Source organism: Amphiura filiformis, chromosome 10 (assembly GCF_039555335.1).
Source record: "Amphiura filiformis chromosome 10, Afil_fr2py, whole genome shotgun sequence".
Classification (NCBI taxonomy): Eukaryota; Metazoa; Echinodermata; class Ophiuroidea; order Amphilepidida; family Amphiuridae; genus Amphiura; species Amphiura filiformis.
The window spans coordinates 25002193-25025534 of NC_092637.1; the positions used below are offsets into that span (position 1 = coordinate 25002193).

The 23342-nt window shown below is 36.7% G+C and overlaps 1 protein-coding gene and 1 long non-coding RNA gene across 2 annotated transcripts in view; both read right to left on the bottom strand.

Annotated features, from left to right (window-relative positions):
* The window catches only part of LOC140162676 (uncharacterized), a 252946-nt gene that overhangs the window by 42979 nt on the left and 186625 nt on the right, over positions 1–23342 (bottom strand). The gene's annotated exons all lie outside the window — the stretch shown is intronic.
* LOC140162671 (transient receptor potential cation channel subfamily V member 5-like) overlaps positions 1–23342 on the bottom strand; it is a 72423-nt gene that overhangs the window by 36127 nt on the left and 12954 nt on the right. The window contains 7 exon segments of the mRNA XM_072185944.1: positions 1387–1541; positions 3148–3255; positions 5268–5384; positions 7138–7296; positions 14446–14534; positions 14537–14696; positions 22266–22419. Of these exon segments, the coding sequence (XP_072042045.1) occupies positions 1387–1541; positions 3148–3255; positions 5268–5384; positions 7138–7296; positions 14446–14534; positions 14537–14696; positions 22266–22419 (942 nt within the window).

Genomic DNA, 23342 nt, shown 5'->3' on the forward strand with positions numbered 1-23342 from the left:
TAGGCACCGGAGTTTCGCGCTAAAATCACGATTTTGGGGGTCCATCGCGATTTTGGTGGTCAACGTGAATTTTGAGAATTTTGCCAAACACACTACTTTTCAATGTAAATTCACCAATAATAACCTTTTTACAACATAACAGGCTTCCCGTTAGTATGCCTCATTGCGTCCAGATAATAAAAGCCCCAAAATTTTGACCCACCTGCTGAGAATTGAAGTAAATTCTGCAATATTTGTAATGTAACGTCAGGAAATCATGCACTTTTGCATGCTTTCCAAAGATCGCTGGCCTGATGGTGGGGAAGTCCCGATTGATTTTTTTACATGCAGGCACATGCCGCTAACGTGCGGTTAATTTATTTAATTATTTATCACAACCTGACAATATTCAATTTTTAATATTTTAAGTTTATTTTCTCATAAATAATCTAGGTTTCCTTTATTAGTATTATTGTTACGATGAATAAAAGCAATTTTAAAGACAAAATCCAAATGATGACTCCTTTTTCATATTATTTGTGGTAGCGCGTGTTTTAGTTTTTGTAGCATCAACTACACGTTAATTTAAAAAAAGAAATGCGGAAGTGAAAGTACGAACGAAAATTGCTCAAGATTGACAGACTTTGCTCATGTTTTTGCACCTGTTTTTGACCACGTTTGGGACCAAAACTGACACAGAAATGAGAAAAATTATCATAGCGAACGGAGATGGAATATCACGGCGAAAATGCACTTTATTTTTTTTAAACAATCAACGTTTGATGAGGTGTAGACCCGGGGTACGTGTGTATCGTCATAATCGTGAATTTAAATACTGGAAACGCATTTTGCGCTTTATAAAAAACGGCTGCGCATTTTGCCGTTTTAAATCGCGCGAAACTCCGGTGCCTAATCTAATGTCATGTTGTGTTTTTGCTTTACAGCTTTATTGTCATGAATAAAATGTTCCAATGTGCTCAATTCGATCACCAATGCAGGGAATGCACTGCGGCCGGGGCCAGACGCTTGGACTGACGTCAGCTTTCTTGGCTTTTTAAATAAAGAAAGGGGAAATTAATAAGATTTGGAAAAATAAGAACTGTCTGCCCTAATTGAAATTATGCAATGGCAAAATGTGGAATTATTTTATTTAGTTTTTTTCTTTTTGGAAAGTTCTCGTTTTGCAAATTTAGATACTGAAAATCGTACAAGTGCATAATTGTAATCATATCTGTCGTGTTAAATCCAGTTGCCCGCCGGGCATGTCAGTTTGCGTTTTTGGTTGCTGTACAATTAAGCCATTCTGCGAGCCCTGTACATGGAGGCCTATCACCAAATTCAAACAATGCTGAATCAGTGTGGGAAATTAAGGTTTTCTTTGTTAGTGGAATATACTCTGAATCTTACCTCAGAAAAAATAAGAAATATGGACAGGTTGTAAGGATTGCTAGGATAATCATGACATCTTCATAGTATGGGAAGCACGGTGGTATGCGACCAATTCCAGCTAGGACCACAAAGCAACAGGAGCACAGGAAGATGGCTTTAGCTGGTGCACCAATCTATTGAAAGAAAATAATATATATTTGTCACCCGATCACAACCCAGCACAGTGATTTATAGTGCGCTACACGCAGGCACAACGCCTAGCCGTTGATCCACAAGCCTCATCACACTTTACAGATTGTCGCTGACCACTACGGCCCACTTTGCTGCTTCAAGAGCGCACCCCTAGACATTCCACAAATAACCATCGCAACCAGGATCAGCTCCCCGAGTTTAGTACGGGTTACAATGAGACAATTAGCAGTTAGTTCCTTGTCCAGGGGAATTTCAAGCTAACTCAATTTTTTCACGAGAGCGTACTAGGCACCGCCAGGGTTCGAACCCGCAACCTCTCGCACCATAGTCGTACGCCTTATCGATTAGCTAACTTGACTGCTAATAATCTGGTTGACAAGAATAAATTCATTCTTTGTTTTCCAAACAACAAAAGTAGAGCAAAATTTCAGAATATACTCAATATTTTGAATGCTAAGGCTTGCTCCAAGTCTTTGATTTTTGTGACTTGATTGTCAGAAAACATGCCGAAAATGCAAGTTTTTGGCTCTTTTTTCATGAAATTAGTAAAAAAAATTCCGTTAGTACTAAATGAATGGTTAGGATTGAGCTAGTTTCATTTGGCAGAACTTGATAATATTTTTTAATCCCAAAAAATTAGTGCTGTATTTTTCTGGAATAGGGAGTAGTGCAAAATCGAGCCAACTGCAATAGCTGCCAGGTGTCACATATTTTTAGATGTGTACAATTCAGAATGAAGAAATTGTCAAATGTTTATAAGGCAGCTATTGCCTTTTTGCACAAACGCCACAAACACATAAAATGTTGACAAGTGAAGTAAAAGTAAAAGCAAGGGACTAGTGCAAGATCGGGCCATCGTGCCATTATTTTTAGATGTATACAGTATATACTAGTGAATAGAATGCAGAAATTGTCAAATGTTTATATGGCAGCTATTGCTGATAAGCCTTCTAGCACTATAAATACCACAAACACATGTATAAAATGTTGACTGCTTCTTTTGAATTATTTGTTTTTTAAATTTCGGAGAATAAAATCTTGTTATTTGATCAAGTGAGGCGATGAACAGTGACGGTTATAAATAGGTTAATAACTTTGGGCATTGTGAAAATTTAACCATTTCGCTTTGTATCTTGGAATATCCCTAGGGGCGTGGCAAAATAGTATGATTTTTAGAGAATAAATTGTTTTTAGCTGCTGGAGTGCATCTATCGTCTCATATATAACACGGGCGACATCATTATTTTAAGTAAAACAACGAGGCGAAGGCAAGTTGTTTTATGCCTAAAATAATGATGTCGGGTGTTATAGATGCATATGATAGCGGCTAAAAACAATACCTTCAATAATAATAAAAAAAAGTTACACTTTCTTCACATTGTATCAGCTCAACTTTAAAATCCAAAGTATAATTTTAAAAGCTTGGTAGTTATGCCTCAAGTTCAAGTAAAGTTAAAATCTATATACTTTAAAAGGGACCCATTTATAAGGTACCTTTTGTTATACCATGTCACATACACTGTGGCTTTTTGCCCCCCCCGCACCCCTCCAATGGCTAAGCCACTGTACATATAATTATAACCTTACCATGAGCTGCTTGAACGTCTTGGGTCCCAAATGATATGCTTCTTTGACAGCTGACAAAATCACAAAAAGTGCACCAAAGTATGACAGGATCTCAAACGCTATTCTAGCCTGAAAAAAAAATGCAAGATATTTATTTTATTTCAGTGTGATACAAGGATGGGCTATCCATTTAAAGTCCATACTCCCTCTGTTGAAGATGTTGGAAATATTTTCCACAGGGGGAGTGTGAATTTCAAATTGAATGAACACATTACGCAGCTCTATTTTAATTTCATACAGCCTCTGCAAAAGATGCAACCTGAATATTCCACAGAGGGAGGGTGAGTTTCAAACAGAGCTGTTCAATATGTTCATTACATTTGAAATTCATACTCCACCTGAGCAAGATATTTCTAAGATCTTCCACAGTGGTAGTGTGGATTTTAAATGGAATAGTATACAAATATTTAATATTTATGAGTACAATGCTAAGAATATTTTCATGAGGTGAAATATGGACTGTTCCATTCAACGAGGCTTTGCCGAATTGAATGGAACAGTTCATGTATCACTGAATGAAAATATTCTTTCCATTGAACGAATAAAAACATTCAACATTTGTTTATAACTCATATAAAATCCTTTATCTTCCACTAATTTTATAAATCACCAAGAAAACAAAATAAATTACAAAAATATTATAATTTTATTTTAGAAGCGACACCCACACCTATAATTGGCGAGTAGAGGTGGTCACCGTTCGCGATATACACCCAGTGTCTGTCAGCGTTGCCATATGGTAGCTGCGCAGTGCAATGGAAAATGGACTATTGCATTGGTGTGGAGTGCAATAAATAGTAATTGACCAATCAAATAATAAGAATCTTTGTATGAGTTATAACATAATTAATGACCAAAATAGAAAAATATCGCACAAATCATGGAAGACCAGTAGAGAAGAACCGATCATTCAAGTTCTGAATACACCTATCGCAGAGAATTTCTTCTTGAGCCGATGCCGATCTGAACTAGACGATAAATGACCATGATAACACATGCTACAATCCCTCGGGGGAGGCACTCCCATATATTGACATATGTCATGTGCCCATGAAAAGATCTCAGTAATTTTGGCAAATCCTACACCCAATGACCCCGTTTTTCAGCAGCCTACACTGAATGATCCCTTATTTTGAACAATTAGTCCTCAAAATTGAAATTTCAACGTGCTACGCACACGTTTTCAGCAAAATGAACAAGTTTTGTCTATTTTGTACTGTAAAATTTGGTAGAAAGCTATTTTTGATTGTCAATGATGTGAAATTTTGGGCGCTCGCATACAAAATCACCCCATTGTTGACGTTGCCAACACCGAATGATCCCTTTTTTTCTGAAAATTTCTACACCGATAGAACCCTAGTTTCATATGCTGCTGGGCACAGGTATGTTAATTTAATATTCGAGCTTCATATTCAAAGCTAAAAATAATCATTAAACATTCCATAGCTACTTTCAGTTTGACTAAATTGAATAGGCCGGCCTATGTCTACCTGTGTAATGAACTACTTGCTCACTGTCACAGGCTACATATCTACACGGGTCAATACATCATTATGGTGAAAACATAATGAACAATATTCTTTATTTTTCTCTGAAATCAATACCAATGGCAACCACTGAAACTACTGATTTAAGTTTATTGTACACACAAATCATATAAATCATTCATAAGGCCAAAACATAAAGGTTTACCTCTCAAACCCACACGAATAAGTATAATGTGAAAGCCATCCTACCAGATAGTCCTATTACGCCTACAGGCTTTTGTGTTTCAGTTATTAAAAAAACAAAGAGCCCACATAGCAGCAACAAACAAAACAGACATACACACAAATTCTGCATGAGTGGGCAAATGTTGCTCAGTCAGAACTCTTGCTCCCCCCCCCCCACGTTAAACTCAAAATGATGAAAATTTCCACTTTTGCAGCAATTTTGGGCAAAATTTGTTGATTACCCCCACCACCACCAAAATTAACTTTTCCTCTACCCCCCCCCCCAAAAAAAATCCTAGCGCCGCCACTATCTATCAACTTCATTGTATTTACTCAAAATTTTCAAGACTATTTTTGACAGGGACTTGCCTGATTCCGTGGTGTATCCACATACAGCAGATAGCAGCTATTGGATATAGTACGATTCACTGTCTCGGTTCCATTTTCCGTCGTGACATTCTCAGAAACGGTATACTTATTGTGATCCTGTCAGAAAAAGGAATGAAAATGAAAGAAAAACTTAAATATTATTTATTCATTTCATGGTAACATCTATTTCCCTGTAATGGGTCACCCTGAAAAAAAAACCACATACACTGTCACTGCTAAGGTACACTTTCCCGACATTCAACTGCCAGTTTTTGTGTTTGTGTTGCACATTTGTGACCATCCATCGCGAATGGGCTGTAATATAAAGGCGAAAAAAATAGATTGTTTGCTTGTTCTCCACCGACTGACCCTAATCTGGAAAATCTGGCAAAAAGTTGGGGTTTTTTTACTGTACAAATGAATACCGACCGTAATTTTGGAAATTCCAGAGAAAGTTTTTATTTCTTTCATCATTTTTGACATCCTGGAAAGTTGGTGTGTATTTTTTTACACACTTCTAAACTGTTTTAAAAACATGAATGAAGTGGTATACAGTAGAGAAATATCCCAATTCACAACTATTTGGGCTATTTAAAAGCTAATTAAAGGCATACAGTCATTTTGGCTATGACCTTTAAAAATTTTTTTTGTTAATATGACCAACCGATCCAATTCTGAAAAAGGACAAGCAAATTATCTTCTTTTTTGGCCTGATGTCTGCACATTGAACCTCTTAAAAACCAATAAATAACAAATGATTTCCCAAATTCTTTACATGTACTGATTTTTACTACCTTCCACGTCTGCTTTTTGGAGTGATGCCTTTAATTATTTCTGCTCTAGCAGAGAAGTTGTTAATAAAACATTTTCCCAATAGTTTAGTACTACACCCCTGCCCTGCCCAATTTTATGCCTATTTTTGCATTTTTCTCAAAAATTATAGCACATTGGTGACAAGTAAGATATGTATATTACAGGGGCAAGGGACTACAACTACTGCAGTGCAGTAGTTGTGCAGTGCATATGTGACGTGTCATGTCAATATCAGACACTTTTGGGCAGGTTATAAATTTTGAGGTTTTTACATATCTTAAATATAGAGATATTTTGCTCCATAAAGCCATTTTCCCCAATGAAATCGGACATTCCTAAGCGAAGATATTGAGTTCGTAAGTTATGGTATTATAAAATTGTCAAAAGTGTCATGTCAATATCAGACACTTTTGGGCAGGTTATAAATTTTGAGGTTTTTACATATCTTAAATATAGAGATATTTTGCTCCATAAAGCCATTTTCCCCAATGAAATCGGACATTCCTAAGCGAAGATATTGAGTTCGTAAGTTATGGTATTATAAAATTGGAAATTGAGATATCGGCCTTTAAAAATATTATTGACAAAGTTGAGAGTAGGAATTACCTTGAAAAATGTCTCAAAAAATACAAGATGCCGGTTATATTTCGGTCTGAAACTATCAGACAATATTTTTAACATTAATAACATCACAAATTCGCAACAAACCCAAATTGTGAAAAAAATCACCCGGCAGATTTTTGGCTATTTCTCCATTACAATCCTGCCCAAAAGTGTCTGCTTTTGACATGACACGTTAAATGTGCTTTCGCATGATGACGCAATCGCATCACATGGAATACTTGTGCTCGCAGTTTCTTGCTCTTGTAGCTTTTTGTGGCTTTTGGTCACTTTAGGTTTAGCAGCAACACAAAATTCCATTTAAAATATTTGTTTGTGCTGCAGAAGCTAAAATGCTCAAATTTTGGCCCCAATTGGACCACAGATTTTTACCTTTTTTTTTTGACATGATTCTTTTCAGAATCTTAAATAAAGAAGAGGTAATACGCATACTTACAGTACCAGGTCTGAGATAGAATGCCGTCGTGAGAATCGCTAGATATAGTACAAACAGCGCCATCCTTAGATAGAAATGGAATCGGCCGAATGTTTTCCATTTCTCCTCCATCATCTTGGCTAGCAAGCCTTTGAACATATCCAGATGTTCTTTACTAGTCTGTAATTACAGATGGGGGAAAAGCGCCAAACATGAAATAATTTAATGTTTAATTCTTCTGTGGCTGCAGTTTTACATGTTATCTTTAACATCGTGTTCGTACATTAAGTTAAGGCCTAAAAAAATTGTTTGATTGGCGTAACATGAAAAAAAAAAAATTAGGGTAGGTCGGTCGGCAATTTTTTTTTTACACACATTTTAAGATTTAAGCTGAAAATTTTAAGCTGAAAATCATGAATTTTTCATTTTTTTTTTAATTTTACTTAATTTTTTATCCATTTTTTGCAAAAAAATAAGAAAAAAAGTCTAGGGTCGGGCCTATTTTTAGGGTCGGTCGGGTTACGCCAATCAAACAATTTTTTTTGGGCCTAATCATGTGACATTAGTGGACATGGTCAATGATGCATTTGACTAACTCTGTCAAAGGATGTACATTTAGGAGCTACAACTAAAATGCATGTTGAAAGAACAAGAGAGAATGATTAAAAGAAATTTGTTACAAACAAGACCTTTTCTAATCAGTTTTCTGAAGATATCTGCCGTTTGTTTATGACGTCCCAGTTTACAATGATATTCCAGGTCATGAGTGCAGCACCTCCCGGCCCCCCAACTTAACCCAAAATTGGCAACCATGAGAGTTACCAAAAAGCGCGGAAAAGGGGTAATTTTTTTACCAGTAGCAAGGCGAAAGGGGGTATTTAAGTTGGACTGTCCGCAAAATTTGACTGTGAAATCAGCAAAATAAGGGGGTATTTAATTTGCACTGTCCATGCTAAATTTGGATAAAAGGGTACTTGAGAAAATCTAGTAATTTTTTGGCAATATTTAGTGTCATTGAAAAAGGGGTATTTGAAATTCTAGTCTAAATGGGTGTTGGAAATTCTAGTCAATGACTTGTAGTGACTCGACTCGAAATGACTCGACTCGACTCGACTCGACTTGAGTTTTGGTGACTCGATGACTCGACTCGAGGCAAGGTGACTCAACGACTCGACTCGACTCGAGGGTTGATGAATCGATGACTCGACTCGACATTTAATGACTCGACTCGATGACTCGAGGCTTGTGGCTCGAGTCACTGTGGCTGAATCGACTTTTTAAAAATGACTCGAAAAAATAAATTATATCTTAATATTTCTAATAATACCTGCACGTTTTCTTCCACACATCTCAGTGTATTGTGATTCTTATATTTTACAAAGTGGGCTTACTATCTCTCAGCATTTATATGTATGTGTGTACAATGTACATGTATGATTGCCTGTCGATCTGGCTAAAGGATCCACCTTTTTTTTACATGCTTCAAACTTGGCATGGTGGAAAAGTCCACTGTCCATCATTGCTGAGCCTGGCTACACAAAATGTACATGAATGCTACACACATGTCATTGTAACAGCCTGTGCACACACCCCTACATGTATGCTACATGTCTCATTCACACAATGACTGATCAATACAGAAAAAAAAACCAGCAAACTGGGAAAACATTTGAGATACTCTCTTTTTGTGGTGAATTTCAAGTTATCATGTTAAAATATCATTATTATAGCTTTTATTAATCATTTTGATTATTCCCCATCCAAATACACTCCTCTACATGCTGCACACATGAAGAACTACATTGCAATGTGACTGACTGGTGTGAGCATTTCCACCAGCCACATCATGACATGTACTTCTTGTGCCCAGGCTTGGGCTTGTGCATCTGAGTCAAATGAATAGAGAGGTTCTTACCATAATGAAATTTGGGACGTTTATGAATTTTAAAATATCAATAAAACATGGATATAATTATCCAGATGTGCATAATAAGACTCGAAAGCTACATCATTGCTAAATATAATGTTGAAATTAGCAGACTTGTACCCGAGTCCAGCTTGTCCGAGTCCGAGCGAGCCGAGTCCATTTGTATCAGAGTCCGAGCTAAGTCCGAGTCCTTTTGTGTCCGAGTCCGGACTCGAGTCCAAGAATCCAGGGTGCGAGTCCGAGCCAAGTCCAAGTCCAACAAAAATAAGACCCGAGTCCGGACTCGAGTCCAGCTCGAGTTCGGACTCGGGGTGAGAGTCCATGCCCGGTGGTGGTGGGAGGGGGGTTCATTCAACTTTAATCTGACAGGTATCTACCTATTGGCATTGCTTAGTTTGGGTATAACAAAATGAAAAAGGGGTAATTGGGTATACAATTTTGAAAGAAGGGTCATTTGGTACAACATTTTGAAAAAATGTGTCATATTAAAAAAATGGAGCAAAATTTTATATTTTATTTCTTATTTGAAAAATTTACAATACAAATTTGCTGAAAAAGGTCAATTTTAAAGTTTCCGCATAATTTTATGGCATTTTGATGATAAAATTGTAGAAATGTGATGAGAAGGTCACTCACTGCATCACACGCATTACACACCACTCTACCAAACCCCACCCAACACTGTTGACTCGATCAACCAACCAACCGTATACACTTTCTTCAAAAGCCATGTCCATCAGGTTACTCCTGAAGGTAAAAACTACATGTATCAGACCACCTAGTACCTGTATCAGACAGCAGGCATGTGGGGGTATTTTGTGTGTGTGTGTAGCACACTACATGTAAACTCACAGTTACTTAATTGCGCCTAGGGACAAGGCTGTAGGTATGCCAGGTGAATTCAAATTTGCCATCAAACTGCATCATTTTATATATCAAATTAAAGCCCTTGAGTAAAGAAAGTCAAAACTGAAAACCGTTTTATCATAGCCCTTTCTGTAGCAAAGTTACATCTTGTCAAAGATTGACTTTCATCTAAAAGATTCAGCTAACAAAACAGCATTTCGGTCATAGACATATCACCTATAGACCTATGACTGCCCATCCCTTACCACAGCGGGAGGTGAAGCCCCATATCCAAGGTGATATTGACGGATTGACAGGGTAGGCACGGAGATAATCGCGTACATTCTGACGCTCTCGGTTGCGTGGTTACTGCGCCGTTATCTTCCGCGCCGCGTCAAATACAACATGTTCTGTATTATCATTATCTGCTTGCTTGCGTCCGGGTATGCGTCCTTGTTCAAGTCGTTGCTAAGCAGTGTCGGGGCTTCACTACGCGAGTCAAAGTCACTGGTCTAGGTACTAGTTTGTCTGGGATTTCGTGGTGTTTCTAGATCTTAGTCTCATGATGATAGCAGCTTTTCTATGTGGAACTGCTATCAAAATGTGGGTCAAAATCCCCCTAAAATTCCATGTGCGAGTGTCTCATCGCCATAAAAAAAAATCATATATTTGGGTCAAGTGAAGTATAGACAACATACTAGTATTTATGTAAGTTTCCTTGACCTACCTGTTCTTTTAAATTTCTATGTAAATATGTATTGTGTTCTAGGCAAATTTGGCTGACTAGCAGATAGGTTTGCCTGGCATACCTATACGCTGTGTGCAGTATTACATGTAAACTATTATCCTACTGAGTGGGAGCTGAGATGTATGGTCCTGTGCATGTTTCTCTTTCAAGAGCTTAATGGATTGGAAAGTTCCATGAAAGAAGTCTACATTGTAGAAATTTTTATCAATTATTTCATTTTAAATGATAACAAAAATATGATTCTGCTAAGTGACAGATAAATCTAAATAATTTGGTGGATATGTAGGAATAATAACAGGTTACAGATTTGACAGCCCCAATTCATTTGGAAAATGGCCAAATAAGTAAAGTCAACAAATTTGAGATCTATTTTTACATTTTTAGATAATCATTTTACATAGATTTGGACATTGGACTGGACTCGGACATTCACTATGACCACCAATATTTGATCTCTTTTTGTACTTGATTAATTTTATTTGTTTATACCCATACCCATAATAGGACCCATACAAGTACTTGAAGTCCCAATTTGGACCAGTACCCGTACTCGAGTCCCAATTTCCGTACCCATACTCGTACCCATACCCATGGCTCCGTACCGTACTTGCACCCTATTTTGGAATGGACCCGTACTGAATACTCAAGGCTAGGGATCCGTGCACCCGTACCCTTACCCATGACCTGAAATCCGTACCGGGACACGCACCCGTACCCATACTCATGGCGGGTCCTAATGGCATAACTACAAGTCTGACTGATTACTGATTTCCACAATGCACTGGATGGAGCACATAGATTCATAAATTAATATTATGTACTCTCACTGGGATTTTAATTTCAAAAAAGTACAAATTCATGCAAATTGGGCTATCAAGTTGATAGCTGGTATCATGAGCATATAAAACGTGAAGTGACTCGAAATGACTCGACAAAATATATCAAGACTCGACTCGACTCGACAGAATGGCCTGACTCGACTCGACTAGACTCGACTGACAACTTCAAATGACTCGACTCGACTCGGACTCGAAGGCTTCATGACTCGACTCGACTCGAGACTCGAGGGCTCGATGACTCGACTCGACTCGGACTCGACTTTCAGTGACTCGACTACAAGTCTGCTAGTCATTGAAAACCTCAAAAAAGGGGTTGTTTTTGGCCAAATTTTGTCCTCGATTTTGTATGAACAAGGTAGGTAAATGTGATGAAAAATCATTGCAAAAGGGGGTGTTTGAAAGATTTGGTAACTCTCATGGTTGCCAACTTTTGTGTTGAGTTGGGGGGGCGGGCAGCACCTACGCTAGTTGGGCTTTGTGTAATGCAGGTCACTGGTGAACTTACGCAAGCGTAAGGACGCCCACTTGTGCTTTATTACTAGTTTTCTGAACATAACTTGTTTTCTGAACATAACTTGGAAAAACAGTGGCATAAACGACCAGAATTATATAAATAAATAAATAAACATAATTTTTCCACCATGTTCGCTGTCCCAAATAATAAAGGAGACAAGCTGGAAAAGTTATCCCATCTGGGAATCGAACCCAGGACCTCAGGTCATGCCGCTGTTTTTCCATGTTATATTTCCTCTACAGAGAGGATGGCAATTTATTTCTAGCATTTACGGCTCTAGCTATTTGCGGGGAGGAGATAAGTTTTAAGTGACCGCTTATAGGTTCAAATTTCAACCAACTTAATCACAAAGCTCAATTTATTTATTCGTTATTTATTCAGGAAATTCCATCAATACAAATGTACTGGTCTCCCTGGAAGACCTGATTTTATATATATATACATAAACATGATAATAAGAATATAAGAAATATATATATTACAAAATGAAGGAATTAAACATGATACAAAACAATATATAGCTCAGATTATTATACAAAACTTACAGACCAATTGCATTTTTAAATTCACCCAAACTCATTGAATTAAAATTGACACGAAGATTGGGAGGAAGCTTGTTCCAAGCAACTGAAGATCTATAAAGGAAGGTTTTCTTTCCAGAAGAGGTTTTCCATATTGGAACAACCAAACTGTTGTGCGCTTGACCCCTTGTGCATTTGGAATGAGTAGAATGAGTGAAAATAAAATTTGAAGAAAGATACTCAGGAGCAATGTGTGTGAGACATTTAAAAGTTAAAATAAGTAATTGATGCTCCCATCTACAGCCAAGTTTAACCCAGTCCAGGTCTTTCATCATACTGTCCACTGAAGTTCTGATGTCTGCAGAGAGCAAAACACGGGCCAGTCTATTGTGAAAAATCTGGAGCTCATTATTGTGACAGGCACTGAAATTGGACCAAACGGAACTGCAGTAGTCAAAATGAGGAAAGACGAGGGCTTGCGAAAGCATTTTGACAGTTTTCCATGGAAGGTAATGCTTTACTCTACAAATGACTCCAATGCGTTTAGATATGTTAGAAGATAAATAATTAACATGTTCATTCCATGATAGGTGTGAATCAAAGGTAACACCTAAATATTTATACCTTTCAACTCTTTCAATTTTTTCATTTCCATAGACAAGAGAAACATTGTTAAACTTGTGAAGAGCTTGCCTTGTTCCAAACAGCATTAGTTTAGTTTTCTTTATATTTAGAGTTAAATTGTTGGCCTGGAACCAATCAGCAATGTTATTCAGGTTAGCATTAAGATCATTTTGCAGAATATTGGGATCAGATGAACTAAGTAAAAGAGTTGTATCATCTGCATACATCACACACTTACAGTTAGAATTTATAGATTCAGGTAGAGAATTAACAAATACAATGAATAATAATGGTCCCAAGATTGATCCTTGAGGAACACCGATACCAATTTCCTTAAAATCTGAAAGGGTAGAGTTTATATTTACTGCCTGAGATCTACCATTAAGATAAGAATGAAACCAGTTAATTGCATTACCTTTAATACCATATGATTTAAGTTTAGAAATAAGAAGATCATGGTTCACCGTATCAAATGCCTTCTTTAAATCTAAGAAAATTGAACCTGTAACTTTACCATTGTTTATATTATTTAGAATATGATCTGTTACATCTAAAAGAGCAGTGTTAGTACTGTGACTTTTCCTGAAACCTGATTGACATGGATTCAAAATATTGTTACATGTGAGATAATTATACAATTGATCATGCACAGCACGTTCTAAAATCTTTGAAATACAGGGAAGAACTGAAATGGGCCTAAAGTTGCTGACATCACTTTTATTACCACCCTTGAATATAGGTGTAACCTTTGCTTTCTTCCATTCATTGGGAAAGGTAGATGTGAACATGGAAAGGTTACAAATGTATGCAAGAGGATGACAAATTACTGGAGCAGCTATCTTCAAGAGTTTAATACTTAAGTTATCAATACCAGAAGACTTATTATTTGCAAAGTTACAAAGTTGATCAAAGATGAAATCTGGGGTTATGATATCAAATTGAAAATCATCATACATGTAATCCCCAGTATTATTAGACAAAACATTAACATTATTACAACCATCATTTTTAAACTTATCAGCCAAGGTATTACCAATGGAAGTAAAATAACTATTAAACTGATTGGCTGTTTCTGCATCATTAGAAAGTGGTTAAGGCACTGGTCTTGTAAACCTCAGATCCTCGGTTTGATTCCTGGGCAGGATCACTTTTTCTGCTTGCCTCCTAAATCACAAAAGAAATCCTCAGTTGAAGTGATTTTGATCGACCCATTTGCTTTATACTTGTTCCATGCATCATGTCTTCTGGAGGCAGATTTGAACTAATGACCTTTTGTGAAATTTTGTGAAAAATAGTGATCATACACATACCTGATTAATAATGACATATAAAGCCGAATGTTCGTTGACATCTCCATTTGTGTCAGTGCTGTCCAGATGACTCAAGTCGTATGATGCGAGGTCACGTTGCCATACTTCCACGACACTTGTCGCTCCAAGTACAGGATATGTTGGAATAAGTCGGCTTTGCATAACTTGGCTGCCAGAGATAGTGGTGTGAATCCTTGGTTGTTTACAAGGTCACATTTGCCACCAAGTTCGTATGCTAAGGTGAACATTTCCTAAATTTCATAAATTAAAATGGGTTTGAAAAATTAAAGGTTATTTGTCAAATTAATATCATTATATATGTTTTCAGAATCTTGCTTCCTATACTTTGTACAGAGTTGAAGAGTCCAATATAATCAACACTTGGACTCAAAACTTGGACTGTGTTGGATAGGCTCACAACTTGGCAGCCAGAAATAGTGGTGTGAATCCTTGGTTGTTTACAATGTACGTCACATTTGCCACCAAGTTCGTATGCTAAGGTGACCATTTCCTAAATGTCATAGATTAGAATGGAATTGAAAAATTTTAACATGATTTGCTAGATTCATGTCATTAACTTGAAGCTGAGCGCAATGTATGCTTGAATTTCCTACTGGACTCTTGGTTTTTGCTTCAAGTACAAGATATATTAGAATGAGTCAGCTTTGCACAACTTGATTTCGATTTGGAATGACCTTCCTCTCAAATTAAAAAATGCTATGAATGTTAAAACTTTCAGAAATCAATTTAAGAAATATTTATTGAATCAAACTTGGTTGTAATTTCATGAATTACTGCATTAGCGAAATTAAATACCCACAAAAATGGTCATCATTGGCAATTAGTGAAATTAAGTACTATCGAAATTAAATTACAGTGATTACACTTCCCACAATGCATTTCTTCAGTTTTAAGTTTTTTGTGCCTGTAGGGGGCATGTGAATATCTTACCCATGCTCAATTATCAACACTCAAAACAGACCCTAAATGACAAAACTACATGGAAGCAAATTTGCACATTTCATACCCTAAATAGCGAAAAAGTTTCCCTCTAAATAGGGTAACATCACTTTTAGAATCAGTAATGGTACAAAAAGAGGCCCTAAATGTTGCTATGGCTGAAATTGGAACACTACTTGGCAACATTGTTGAGGCCAAATCCGTACCACTTTTATTTACGCGGATGTGTAGCGCTGTTATGAGTGACCCCCCAAGCAGCACTTCTGGTCACTGTGCGACAAGGACATGTAACTTGATCTTACCCAAGCGTACGTTTCAATTATGAAATTTTAATTTATCTAAACATATCTCACATATCTTGATGCTTTATTTTCTTAAATTGAAATTGTAACTATATTTTTAAGATTAGGTTTCAAATTAACAATATTGTTTGTATTCTGGATATTAATTTAAGTACCGTATTCGTCCGAGTATAGTCCCACGTTCGAGTATAATCCCACCCCCCATTTTTCGAAAAATTTCAGAAATTGTAAAAAAAAAAAAACATTTTTTTTTTTAAAGTTTATTTTTTCGGTTTTGGAGTGGCTCTGGATCTAGAAATAAATGCTAGGATCATTCATGGTTGACCTAAAAAATTTTTTTTAATTTCAAGATATTTTGTATTTTAATATGAAAATTGATAATTTGTATTCATGTCATACTCTATTAATGATTTCAAAATGCATTGAATTTGAATGCATTTTGAAATCATTACTAGAGTATGACATGAAAACAAAGTATCAATTTTCATATTAAAAATACAAAATATCTTGAATTTTTTTTTTTTTTTTTTTTTTTTTTTTGGTCAACCATGAATGATCCTAGCATCTAGGTCTAGGTCCAGGGACACTCCAAAACCAAAAAAAAAAATCTGATTAGGCTGGGGAAAAAACAAGTTTGTTTCACATAGGCTGTGTGCATTTAATTTTGGAGCAATTTTGTCGCATTTTGTTTTGTTTATTTGAGAGATCCAGAATTTTATTTGTCGTTCATTTTACATATCCAGCCTATTCTACACTGACATTTTTTTAATCAAATCTTATTACCATCAATCCCGACTCTAAAAATGTATAAAAAAAAAAATTTTGCATTTTGGTTTCAAGCCATCTGCAGGCTTACACAAATAAATAATTTGCTTTTCATCAAAATCAAATTATTCTTTTCTAAAATAAGCAAATTGTAAAAGGGGGTACTACACCCCTACCCAATTTTGTGCCTATTTTTGCATTTTTCTCAAAAATTATAGAGCATTGGTGACAGGTAAGATATGTACATTATAGGGGCAAGGACTACAACTGCTACACTAAAAATTTTATTTCAGCACAGACAATAGTTGTGGAGTTACAGTCAAAATGAGGAAAACCAATATTTGATCAATAAATCAATAACTACTTGCCTTGAGTTGCTGAATTTTCAGTGCAGTAGTTGTAGTCCTTGCCCTATAATATACATATCTTACTTGTCACCACGCGCTATCATTTTGAGAAAAACACAAAAATAAGCAAAAAATTGGCTAGGGGTGTAGTACCCCCTTAAAACACTCCAATTGGCGACATGTAACAAAAATAACATCTGACATTTAATGCGAAGTATTAGAAAAAATATGTCAGTAGTATGTAATTATATTCTAAGCACGCTTGTCTAGCTAAGGCCAAAAAAAAAAGGTTTGTTTGTCCATAGAGGCTTATGAAACAGTTGGGTCGGTAGGTAGGATTTTTTTTGATTTTTTTTAAATAAATAAATAAAATAAATAAATTTCGGTATTTTATATAGCGCCTTTTCCGGATCATAGGGGGATCAAAGCGCTGTAATTTCGCTGCCATGGTGGATCATCACAATCAGATCGCATCAACTAGGCTGGTTGCAGCCGAACTTGGCGCAAACCTATCCGCACTTAGATTGTAACATCCACCAGTTATCTATGCAGCTCCCCAAATTCCATTGGGTGAAGGAAGATAGCCAAACAACTAATCACCAATTTTTTGAAAGCAGGAGGAAACCGGAGATCCCGGAGAAAACCGGCGAGAGCGAGCATGGAATCGGGATAAACCAAGTGCACATGAGTCCTCGGGCCGCGCCGGGGCTTGAACCCGGGACCACAGTGGTGCAAGGCGAGGGAATAACCGCTGCGCCAACTCGCCCTCCCTAAACAGATATTGCACTTGAAACTGACAATTTGAAGACTGGTAAATAAGTCAAAACACACAGCAGTTTACTGGTTTAACTCTTGAGATGGTTCTGCATGTTATACTGTTCATTTTCTTCACATTTTCTTTCTTTAAATTTATACTAACCACTGTTTTACTAGTACATTCAACGCAAATTTAAAAAAAAAGAAAAAAAAAAACACGGTCGGGACCAGGGTACACGGTAGGGGACCAGGGTACACGGTCGGGACCAGGGTACACGGTCGGTCGGACGTGGACAAACAAACAATTTTTTTTTTTGGCCTAATTTGAAATCAATCCTCAACATACATGTTCAGATGCCTGGAACCTCTAGCATGGAACAATGTTGAAAATGGAAGTTATTACCTGTATGTGACCCAATGGAATATAATATTCCATGTAAAATCCATACTCCCCTGTGGACTAAAGTCTTCCATGAAGGGAGTATGGCTTTCAAATTGAATAGACAATTGGGTAACTTCCATTTGAAATACTCACTCCAGTTATAGAAGATATTAGGCCAAGGAAAGTCGATTTTGAGTTTCCCGTCACCCGCCCTCACTTCATTTTCTGACCCTCACTTGAATTCATTATTGTGATTTTCCAAAAAATACCAATAAAAACTGGTTATATTTGCAAAAAAATTATGAATATCCCTTTATTTTTTGTGGAAAAATCAAAATCAAAAAATACATTTTGCTGTCAACCTTGCAGACTCTTTTTTAATAAGCGCTCATAATCTCATGATCGAAAAGGGGCGTCACTTCTCTCCAAAAATTAATCCAGAGAATAGAATTTGTACACTTTGTAATTTAAATAAGGTGGAGGATGAATTTCATTTTGTAATGATATGTCCTTTCTATACCATCCTCGCCAAGATTTATTATATACAATTCATGAAATGTATGATATAGATGGTATGGTAGACACTGACATTTTCAAACTTATAATGAGTGCAAGTGATTTTGACAGTATTACTCAATAACCAAATTCGTCAAATCAGCTTTTGATTTCTTAACGAACATGGACTTATAGATAATTATAGATAATAACAAAGTCCCCATAAGTTGGGCTTAATGCAACGTGGACTTGAGCGCCACTATTAATATTGTCTATTATTATTAAGACTAATTTATATTTCTTTTATAATTGTAAATATTTGTACTTGTAACTTTAATATTACAATTTCAATTGTAAATATTTGTATTTGTAAATATTAACTATACCAGTTTGTTTGGTGAATGTTAATAAAATATTGATTGATATACTTTTTAATCTCATTTGGGCTAAATATCCATCTCCAAGTGAGTGAGCGGCAAATAACAACACATTTTACATGCGTGTTGGTCATATAATGAAAGGCAGAAAAATAATGAATAATGAAAAAGTTACCTCACTTGTTTTCAGAAATTATGTGACGGGAAACTCAAAATTGACTGTTAGGGGCCTAAAGGGTAAACAAGAAGAGTCCTTAAAAAGGACAAGCTCACGTGTAGGAAGAGAGGTATAAACCAATTGTGAATATGAAGTAGGAGATGAATGTTAGGAATAACTACTTATTTTTTGGCTGAAATAAGAATGGAGATATAATAAAACACACATAATAAGTAGTATGTAACATATTGCAAATGGTAAAAATCACCTGAAGTACAAAAAGATAGGAAAGACTTACAGATACGACTGAGCTTGAATGTTTTATGAATTAGTTGTTGAACATTAATATTTTATTTGCATGATAGAATTGCGGCAAATTGTAAGACGGCAGTTGGTTTGGTTTGCAATTTAGCATATAATAATATGGCAACTACAGATACATTTTGAAAAACACGATAAATGAAATAATTTTCAAATAAAATTGCCTACATATACTACTTCTAAATACTTGCTTTTTGAATGTTTTCTGCATGAAGGCCACAAACCAGGCGATCACAAAGGGCTTGATTGGGAAAATCTCCAAAATCTGATCGTAAATAATTGATCAAATGTCTTGGTTGCTGGATCCGTTGGAGCACTCAAACTCTTTAAATGTTTGTATACCGTTGGCCCAACAAGTCTGAAGTGAGAGCTGCTACTTTCTTGTCATTTGTAACACTGTTAACTATATAGGCCTATAAGACATTGTTTGAAACGTTCCACATTAAGATTTCCAGTCTTCCACTGAACTATCAAATTGTACCATTTGTCCTATGTATCCTGCCACGATGTACTCTATACAGCAAAAAAAACTGGTTGTCAGATGTAGGTTGTACACTAATACTGTGTTTTATTCTAACAACTACACACCAGCTAGAAAGAGAGTGAGTTCTGCCTATAGGTCATCAATTAAGTTCAATGAATTGGGCCAAGTTCACTAGCTAATGGATTTAAGACACTTGTTTGTTACTATAAGTAACTACAATTATTACGCCAGTGCAGCGCCCAGTAGTTCCAGCAAAGACCTTTAACTGCTGCAGTATTGTGTTTTGACACCTGAAGTAGTTCGATTAAATCAGCTAAATTATACCCATGTTAATCATTTCAAACTCACAGAAATGATTCATTGCATACTTATTTAGTGTTTTTCAATACATTATACATTTTTTCAACAACATTTTAAAGAAACCAGCCATTTTAGACTAATTAGAAAACTGAGCCAATCACTGGCTCCAATAGTTTCATTTCTTGGAAGCACAATCAGCGACTCTGCACAACTAACTCTGCACACACAGTACACATTTTTTAAAGAGCTAACCTATAAATTTCTGTGCAAGAGACGGGGTCATATTTTAACCAGCCTCTTCCCTGGACTAGTGTGTCATGATTCCTAACTTTTCAAATGCTAGCCATATTTTAAGGTACTGTTCAGGAGGGCCGGGTCTAAGTCAGCCCATCCTCACTGCGTGAGAAAAACATATTATACAGAGGCAGTATTTGTTTTCAAATGGACCTTTGAATCTGTGTGTAGTATGCAGATATGCCTTTAAAATGTGCATTTCCTAATTCTTACACCACCAATGGAAGATGTGACCTTAATCTCCCACACAGAGAGTGTGAAATGGGGGTTACTAGTCATCTGGGTAAGTCTTTTTTGAAACCTACACCCACTGTATGGAAGATTAATGTCATGTCTTCCATAGGGAGTATATGGATTTCAACTGGAATAGCCCATTTTGGAGCAGACGACACTGAGTGAGTGACTCCATTTGAAATACACACTCCCTTTGTGGAAGATTAAGGTCATGTCTTACAAAGGGGGTGTATGGATTTCAACTGGAGTAGCCTATTTTGGAGCAGACAACACTGAGTGGGTGGCTCCATTTGAAATTCACACTCCCTGTGTGGAAGATTAAGGTCATGTCTTACAAATGGGGCGTATGGATTTCAACTGGAGTAGCCTATTTTGGAGCAGACGAAACTGAGTGGGTGGCTCCATTTGAAATTCACACTCCCTTTGTGGGAGATTAAGGTCATGTCTTCCACAGGGGGTGTATGGATTTCAACAGGAATAGCCCATTTTGGAGCAGACGACACTCGAGTGGGTGGCTCCATTTGAAATCTACACCCCTGTGTGGGAGATTAAGGTCATATGTCTTCCACAGGGGGTGTATGGATTTCAACTGGAATAGCCCATTTTGGAGCAGACGACACTGAGTGGGTTACTCTATTTGAAATTCACACCCCCTTTGTGGGAGATTAAGGTCATGTCTTCCAAAGGGGATGTATGGATTTCAACTGGACTAGCCTATTTTGGAGCAGACAACACTTAGTGGGTGGCTCCATTTGAAATTCACACTCCCTTTGTGGAAGATTAAAGTCATATCTTTCATGGGGGTGTATGGATTTCAACTAGAGTAGCCCATTTTGGAGCAGACGACACTGAGTGGGTTACTCTATTTGAAATTCACACTCCCTTTGTGGGAGATTAAGGTCATGTCTTCCATAGGGGATGTGGATTTCAACTGGAATAGCCTATTTTTGAGCAGACAACACTGAGTGGGTGGCTCCATTTGAAATTCACACTCCCTTTGTGGAAGATTAAAGTCATGTCTTCCATAGGGGGTGTATGGATTTCAACTGGAGTAGCCCATTTTGGAGCAGACGACACTGAGTGGGTTACTCCATTTGAAATACACACTCCCTTTGTGGGAGATTAAGGTCATGTCTTCCATAGGGGATGTGGATTTCAACTGGAATAGCCTATTTTGGAGCAGACAACACTGAGTGGGTGGCTCCATTTGAAATTCACACTCCCTTTGTGGAAGATTAAAGTCATGTCTTCCATAGGGGGTGTATGGATTTCAACTGGAGTAGCCCATTTTGGAGCAGACGACACTGAGTGGGTTACTCCATTTGAAATACACACTCCCTTTGTGGGAGATTATAGTCATATCTTACAAAGGGAGTATATGGATTTCAACTGGAATAGCCTATTTTGGAGTAGACGACACTGAGTGGGTGGCTCCATTTATAATTCACACTCCCTTTGTGGGATATTAATTAAGGTCTTAGACTTCCACAGGGGGTGTAGGGATTTCAACTGGAATAGCCCATTTTGGAGCAGACGACTCTGAGTGGGTTACTCTATTTGAAATTCACACTCCCTTTGTGGGAGATTTAGGTCATGTCTTCCATAGGGGGCATGGATTTCAATTTGAATAGCCTAACCCACCTTACCTTCTTATCATGTATGACAGTCATGTGCATCAGTGTATTGCCATTACTGTCCTGTGCATTGATATCGGCTCCTTTGCTCCACAGGTATCTGAATATGTCGTCTTGCTCCAGGCAAGCAGCAAAAGATAGTGGATACTCGCCCCAGTAAGTCAAGCTGAAAAACAAGTATAAATAAATAATTGTACACACAGGGTGAGTAAAAAAAGTGCAATAGGGCAAAGTAGACATCTTTATTATAGAACCATATCTTGGGATGGGGTTTGGTTTGACTTTTTGCTGAATGTATTCAAAATAGCCAATATTTAGGTGGAAATAAGTTTGGAAAGTAAGTTTGATAGCCCCATTTTCTGTGTTTTCCACTTTGTACTCAAATTCCATGATACATCTTTTATACACAAACATGCCCGAAAAGCATTTAATATTTTATTTATTATTCAAATAACAAATTTCCATGCTACACAGAATGTGTGCATCTGTTGGGAACTAGCCTTTTGTTATGCTAAACAGTCTTCCGAATTTTATGTGTTGAAGGTTCTGCTCTACATATATCAGTGAACATCAAAAGAGAAGCTCCATGCTGTTCTCTGTGCCAAACTATGACGTGGAATTTGAGCACACTTATATTATCATTTGTGACACGATCTGGTCCAAGGAGGAGGCCAAAGGAGGCATTTTTTAAAATTGAGTTACTATAATTATTACCTTATACAAACATTAGGCTATCATATACTGAAAACACCAAAGGTCTAGCATACTTGATTCTAAAGTTATGACGTTTTATGATGTCTATTTTTTTTATGTATTGTATTGCTTTTTGCTCCATATTTTTGCTTTATCTCAATTTCAAATATGCCGCCTTTGGCCTCAATGGACCAGATTGTGTGTGTCACATTTATTATGAAATGCATGATTTTTTTTTTTTTTTTTGTAAAACGGAAAAATTGAATATCAAAAAAAAAAAAAAAAAAGAAAAAGAGGATTATAGGTGCTATCGCCCTAAAAGCAACACATTTTGATGTATAGTACCATTTTTGCACATTTTTTTGTATACTTTTTCAAATTTTTTCCGCCATTTTT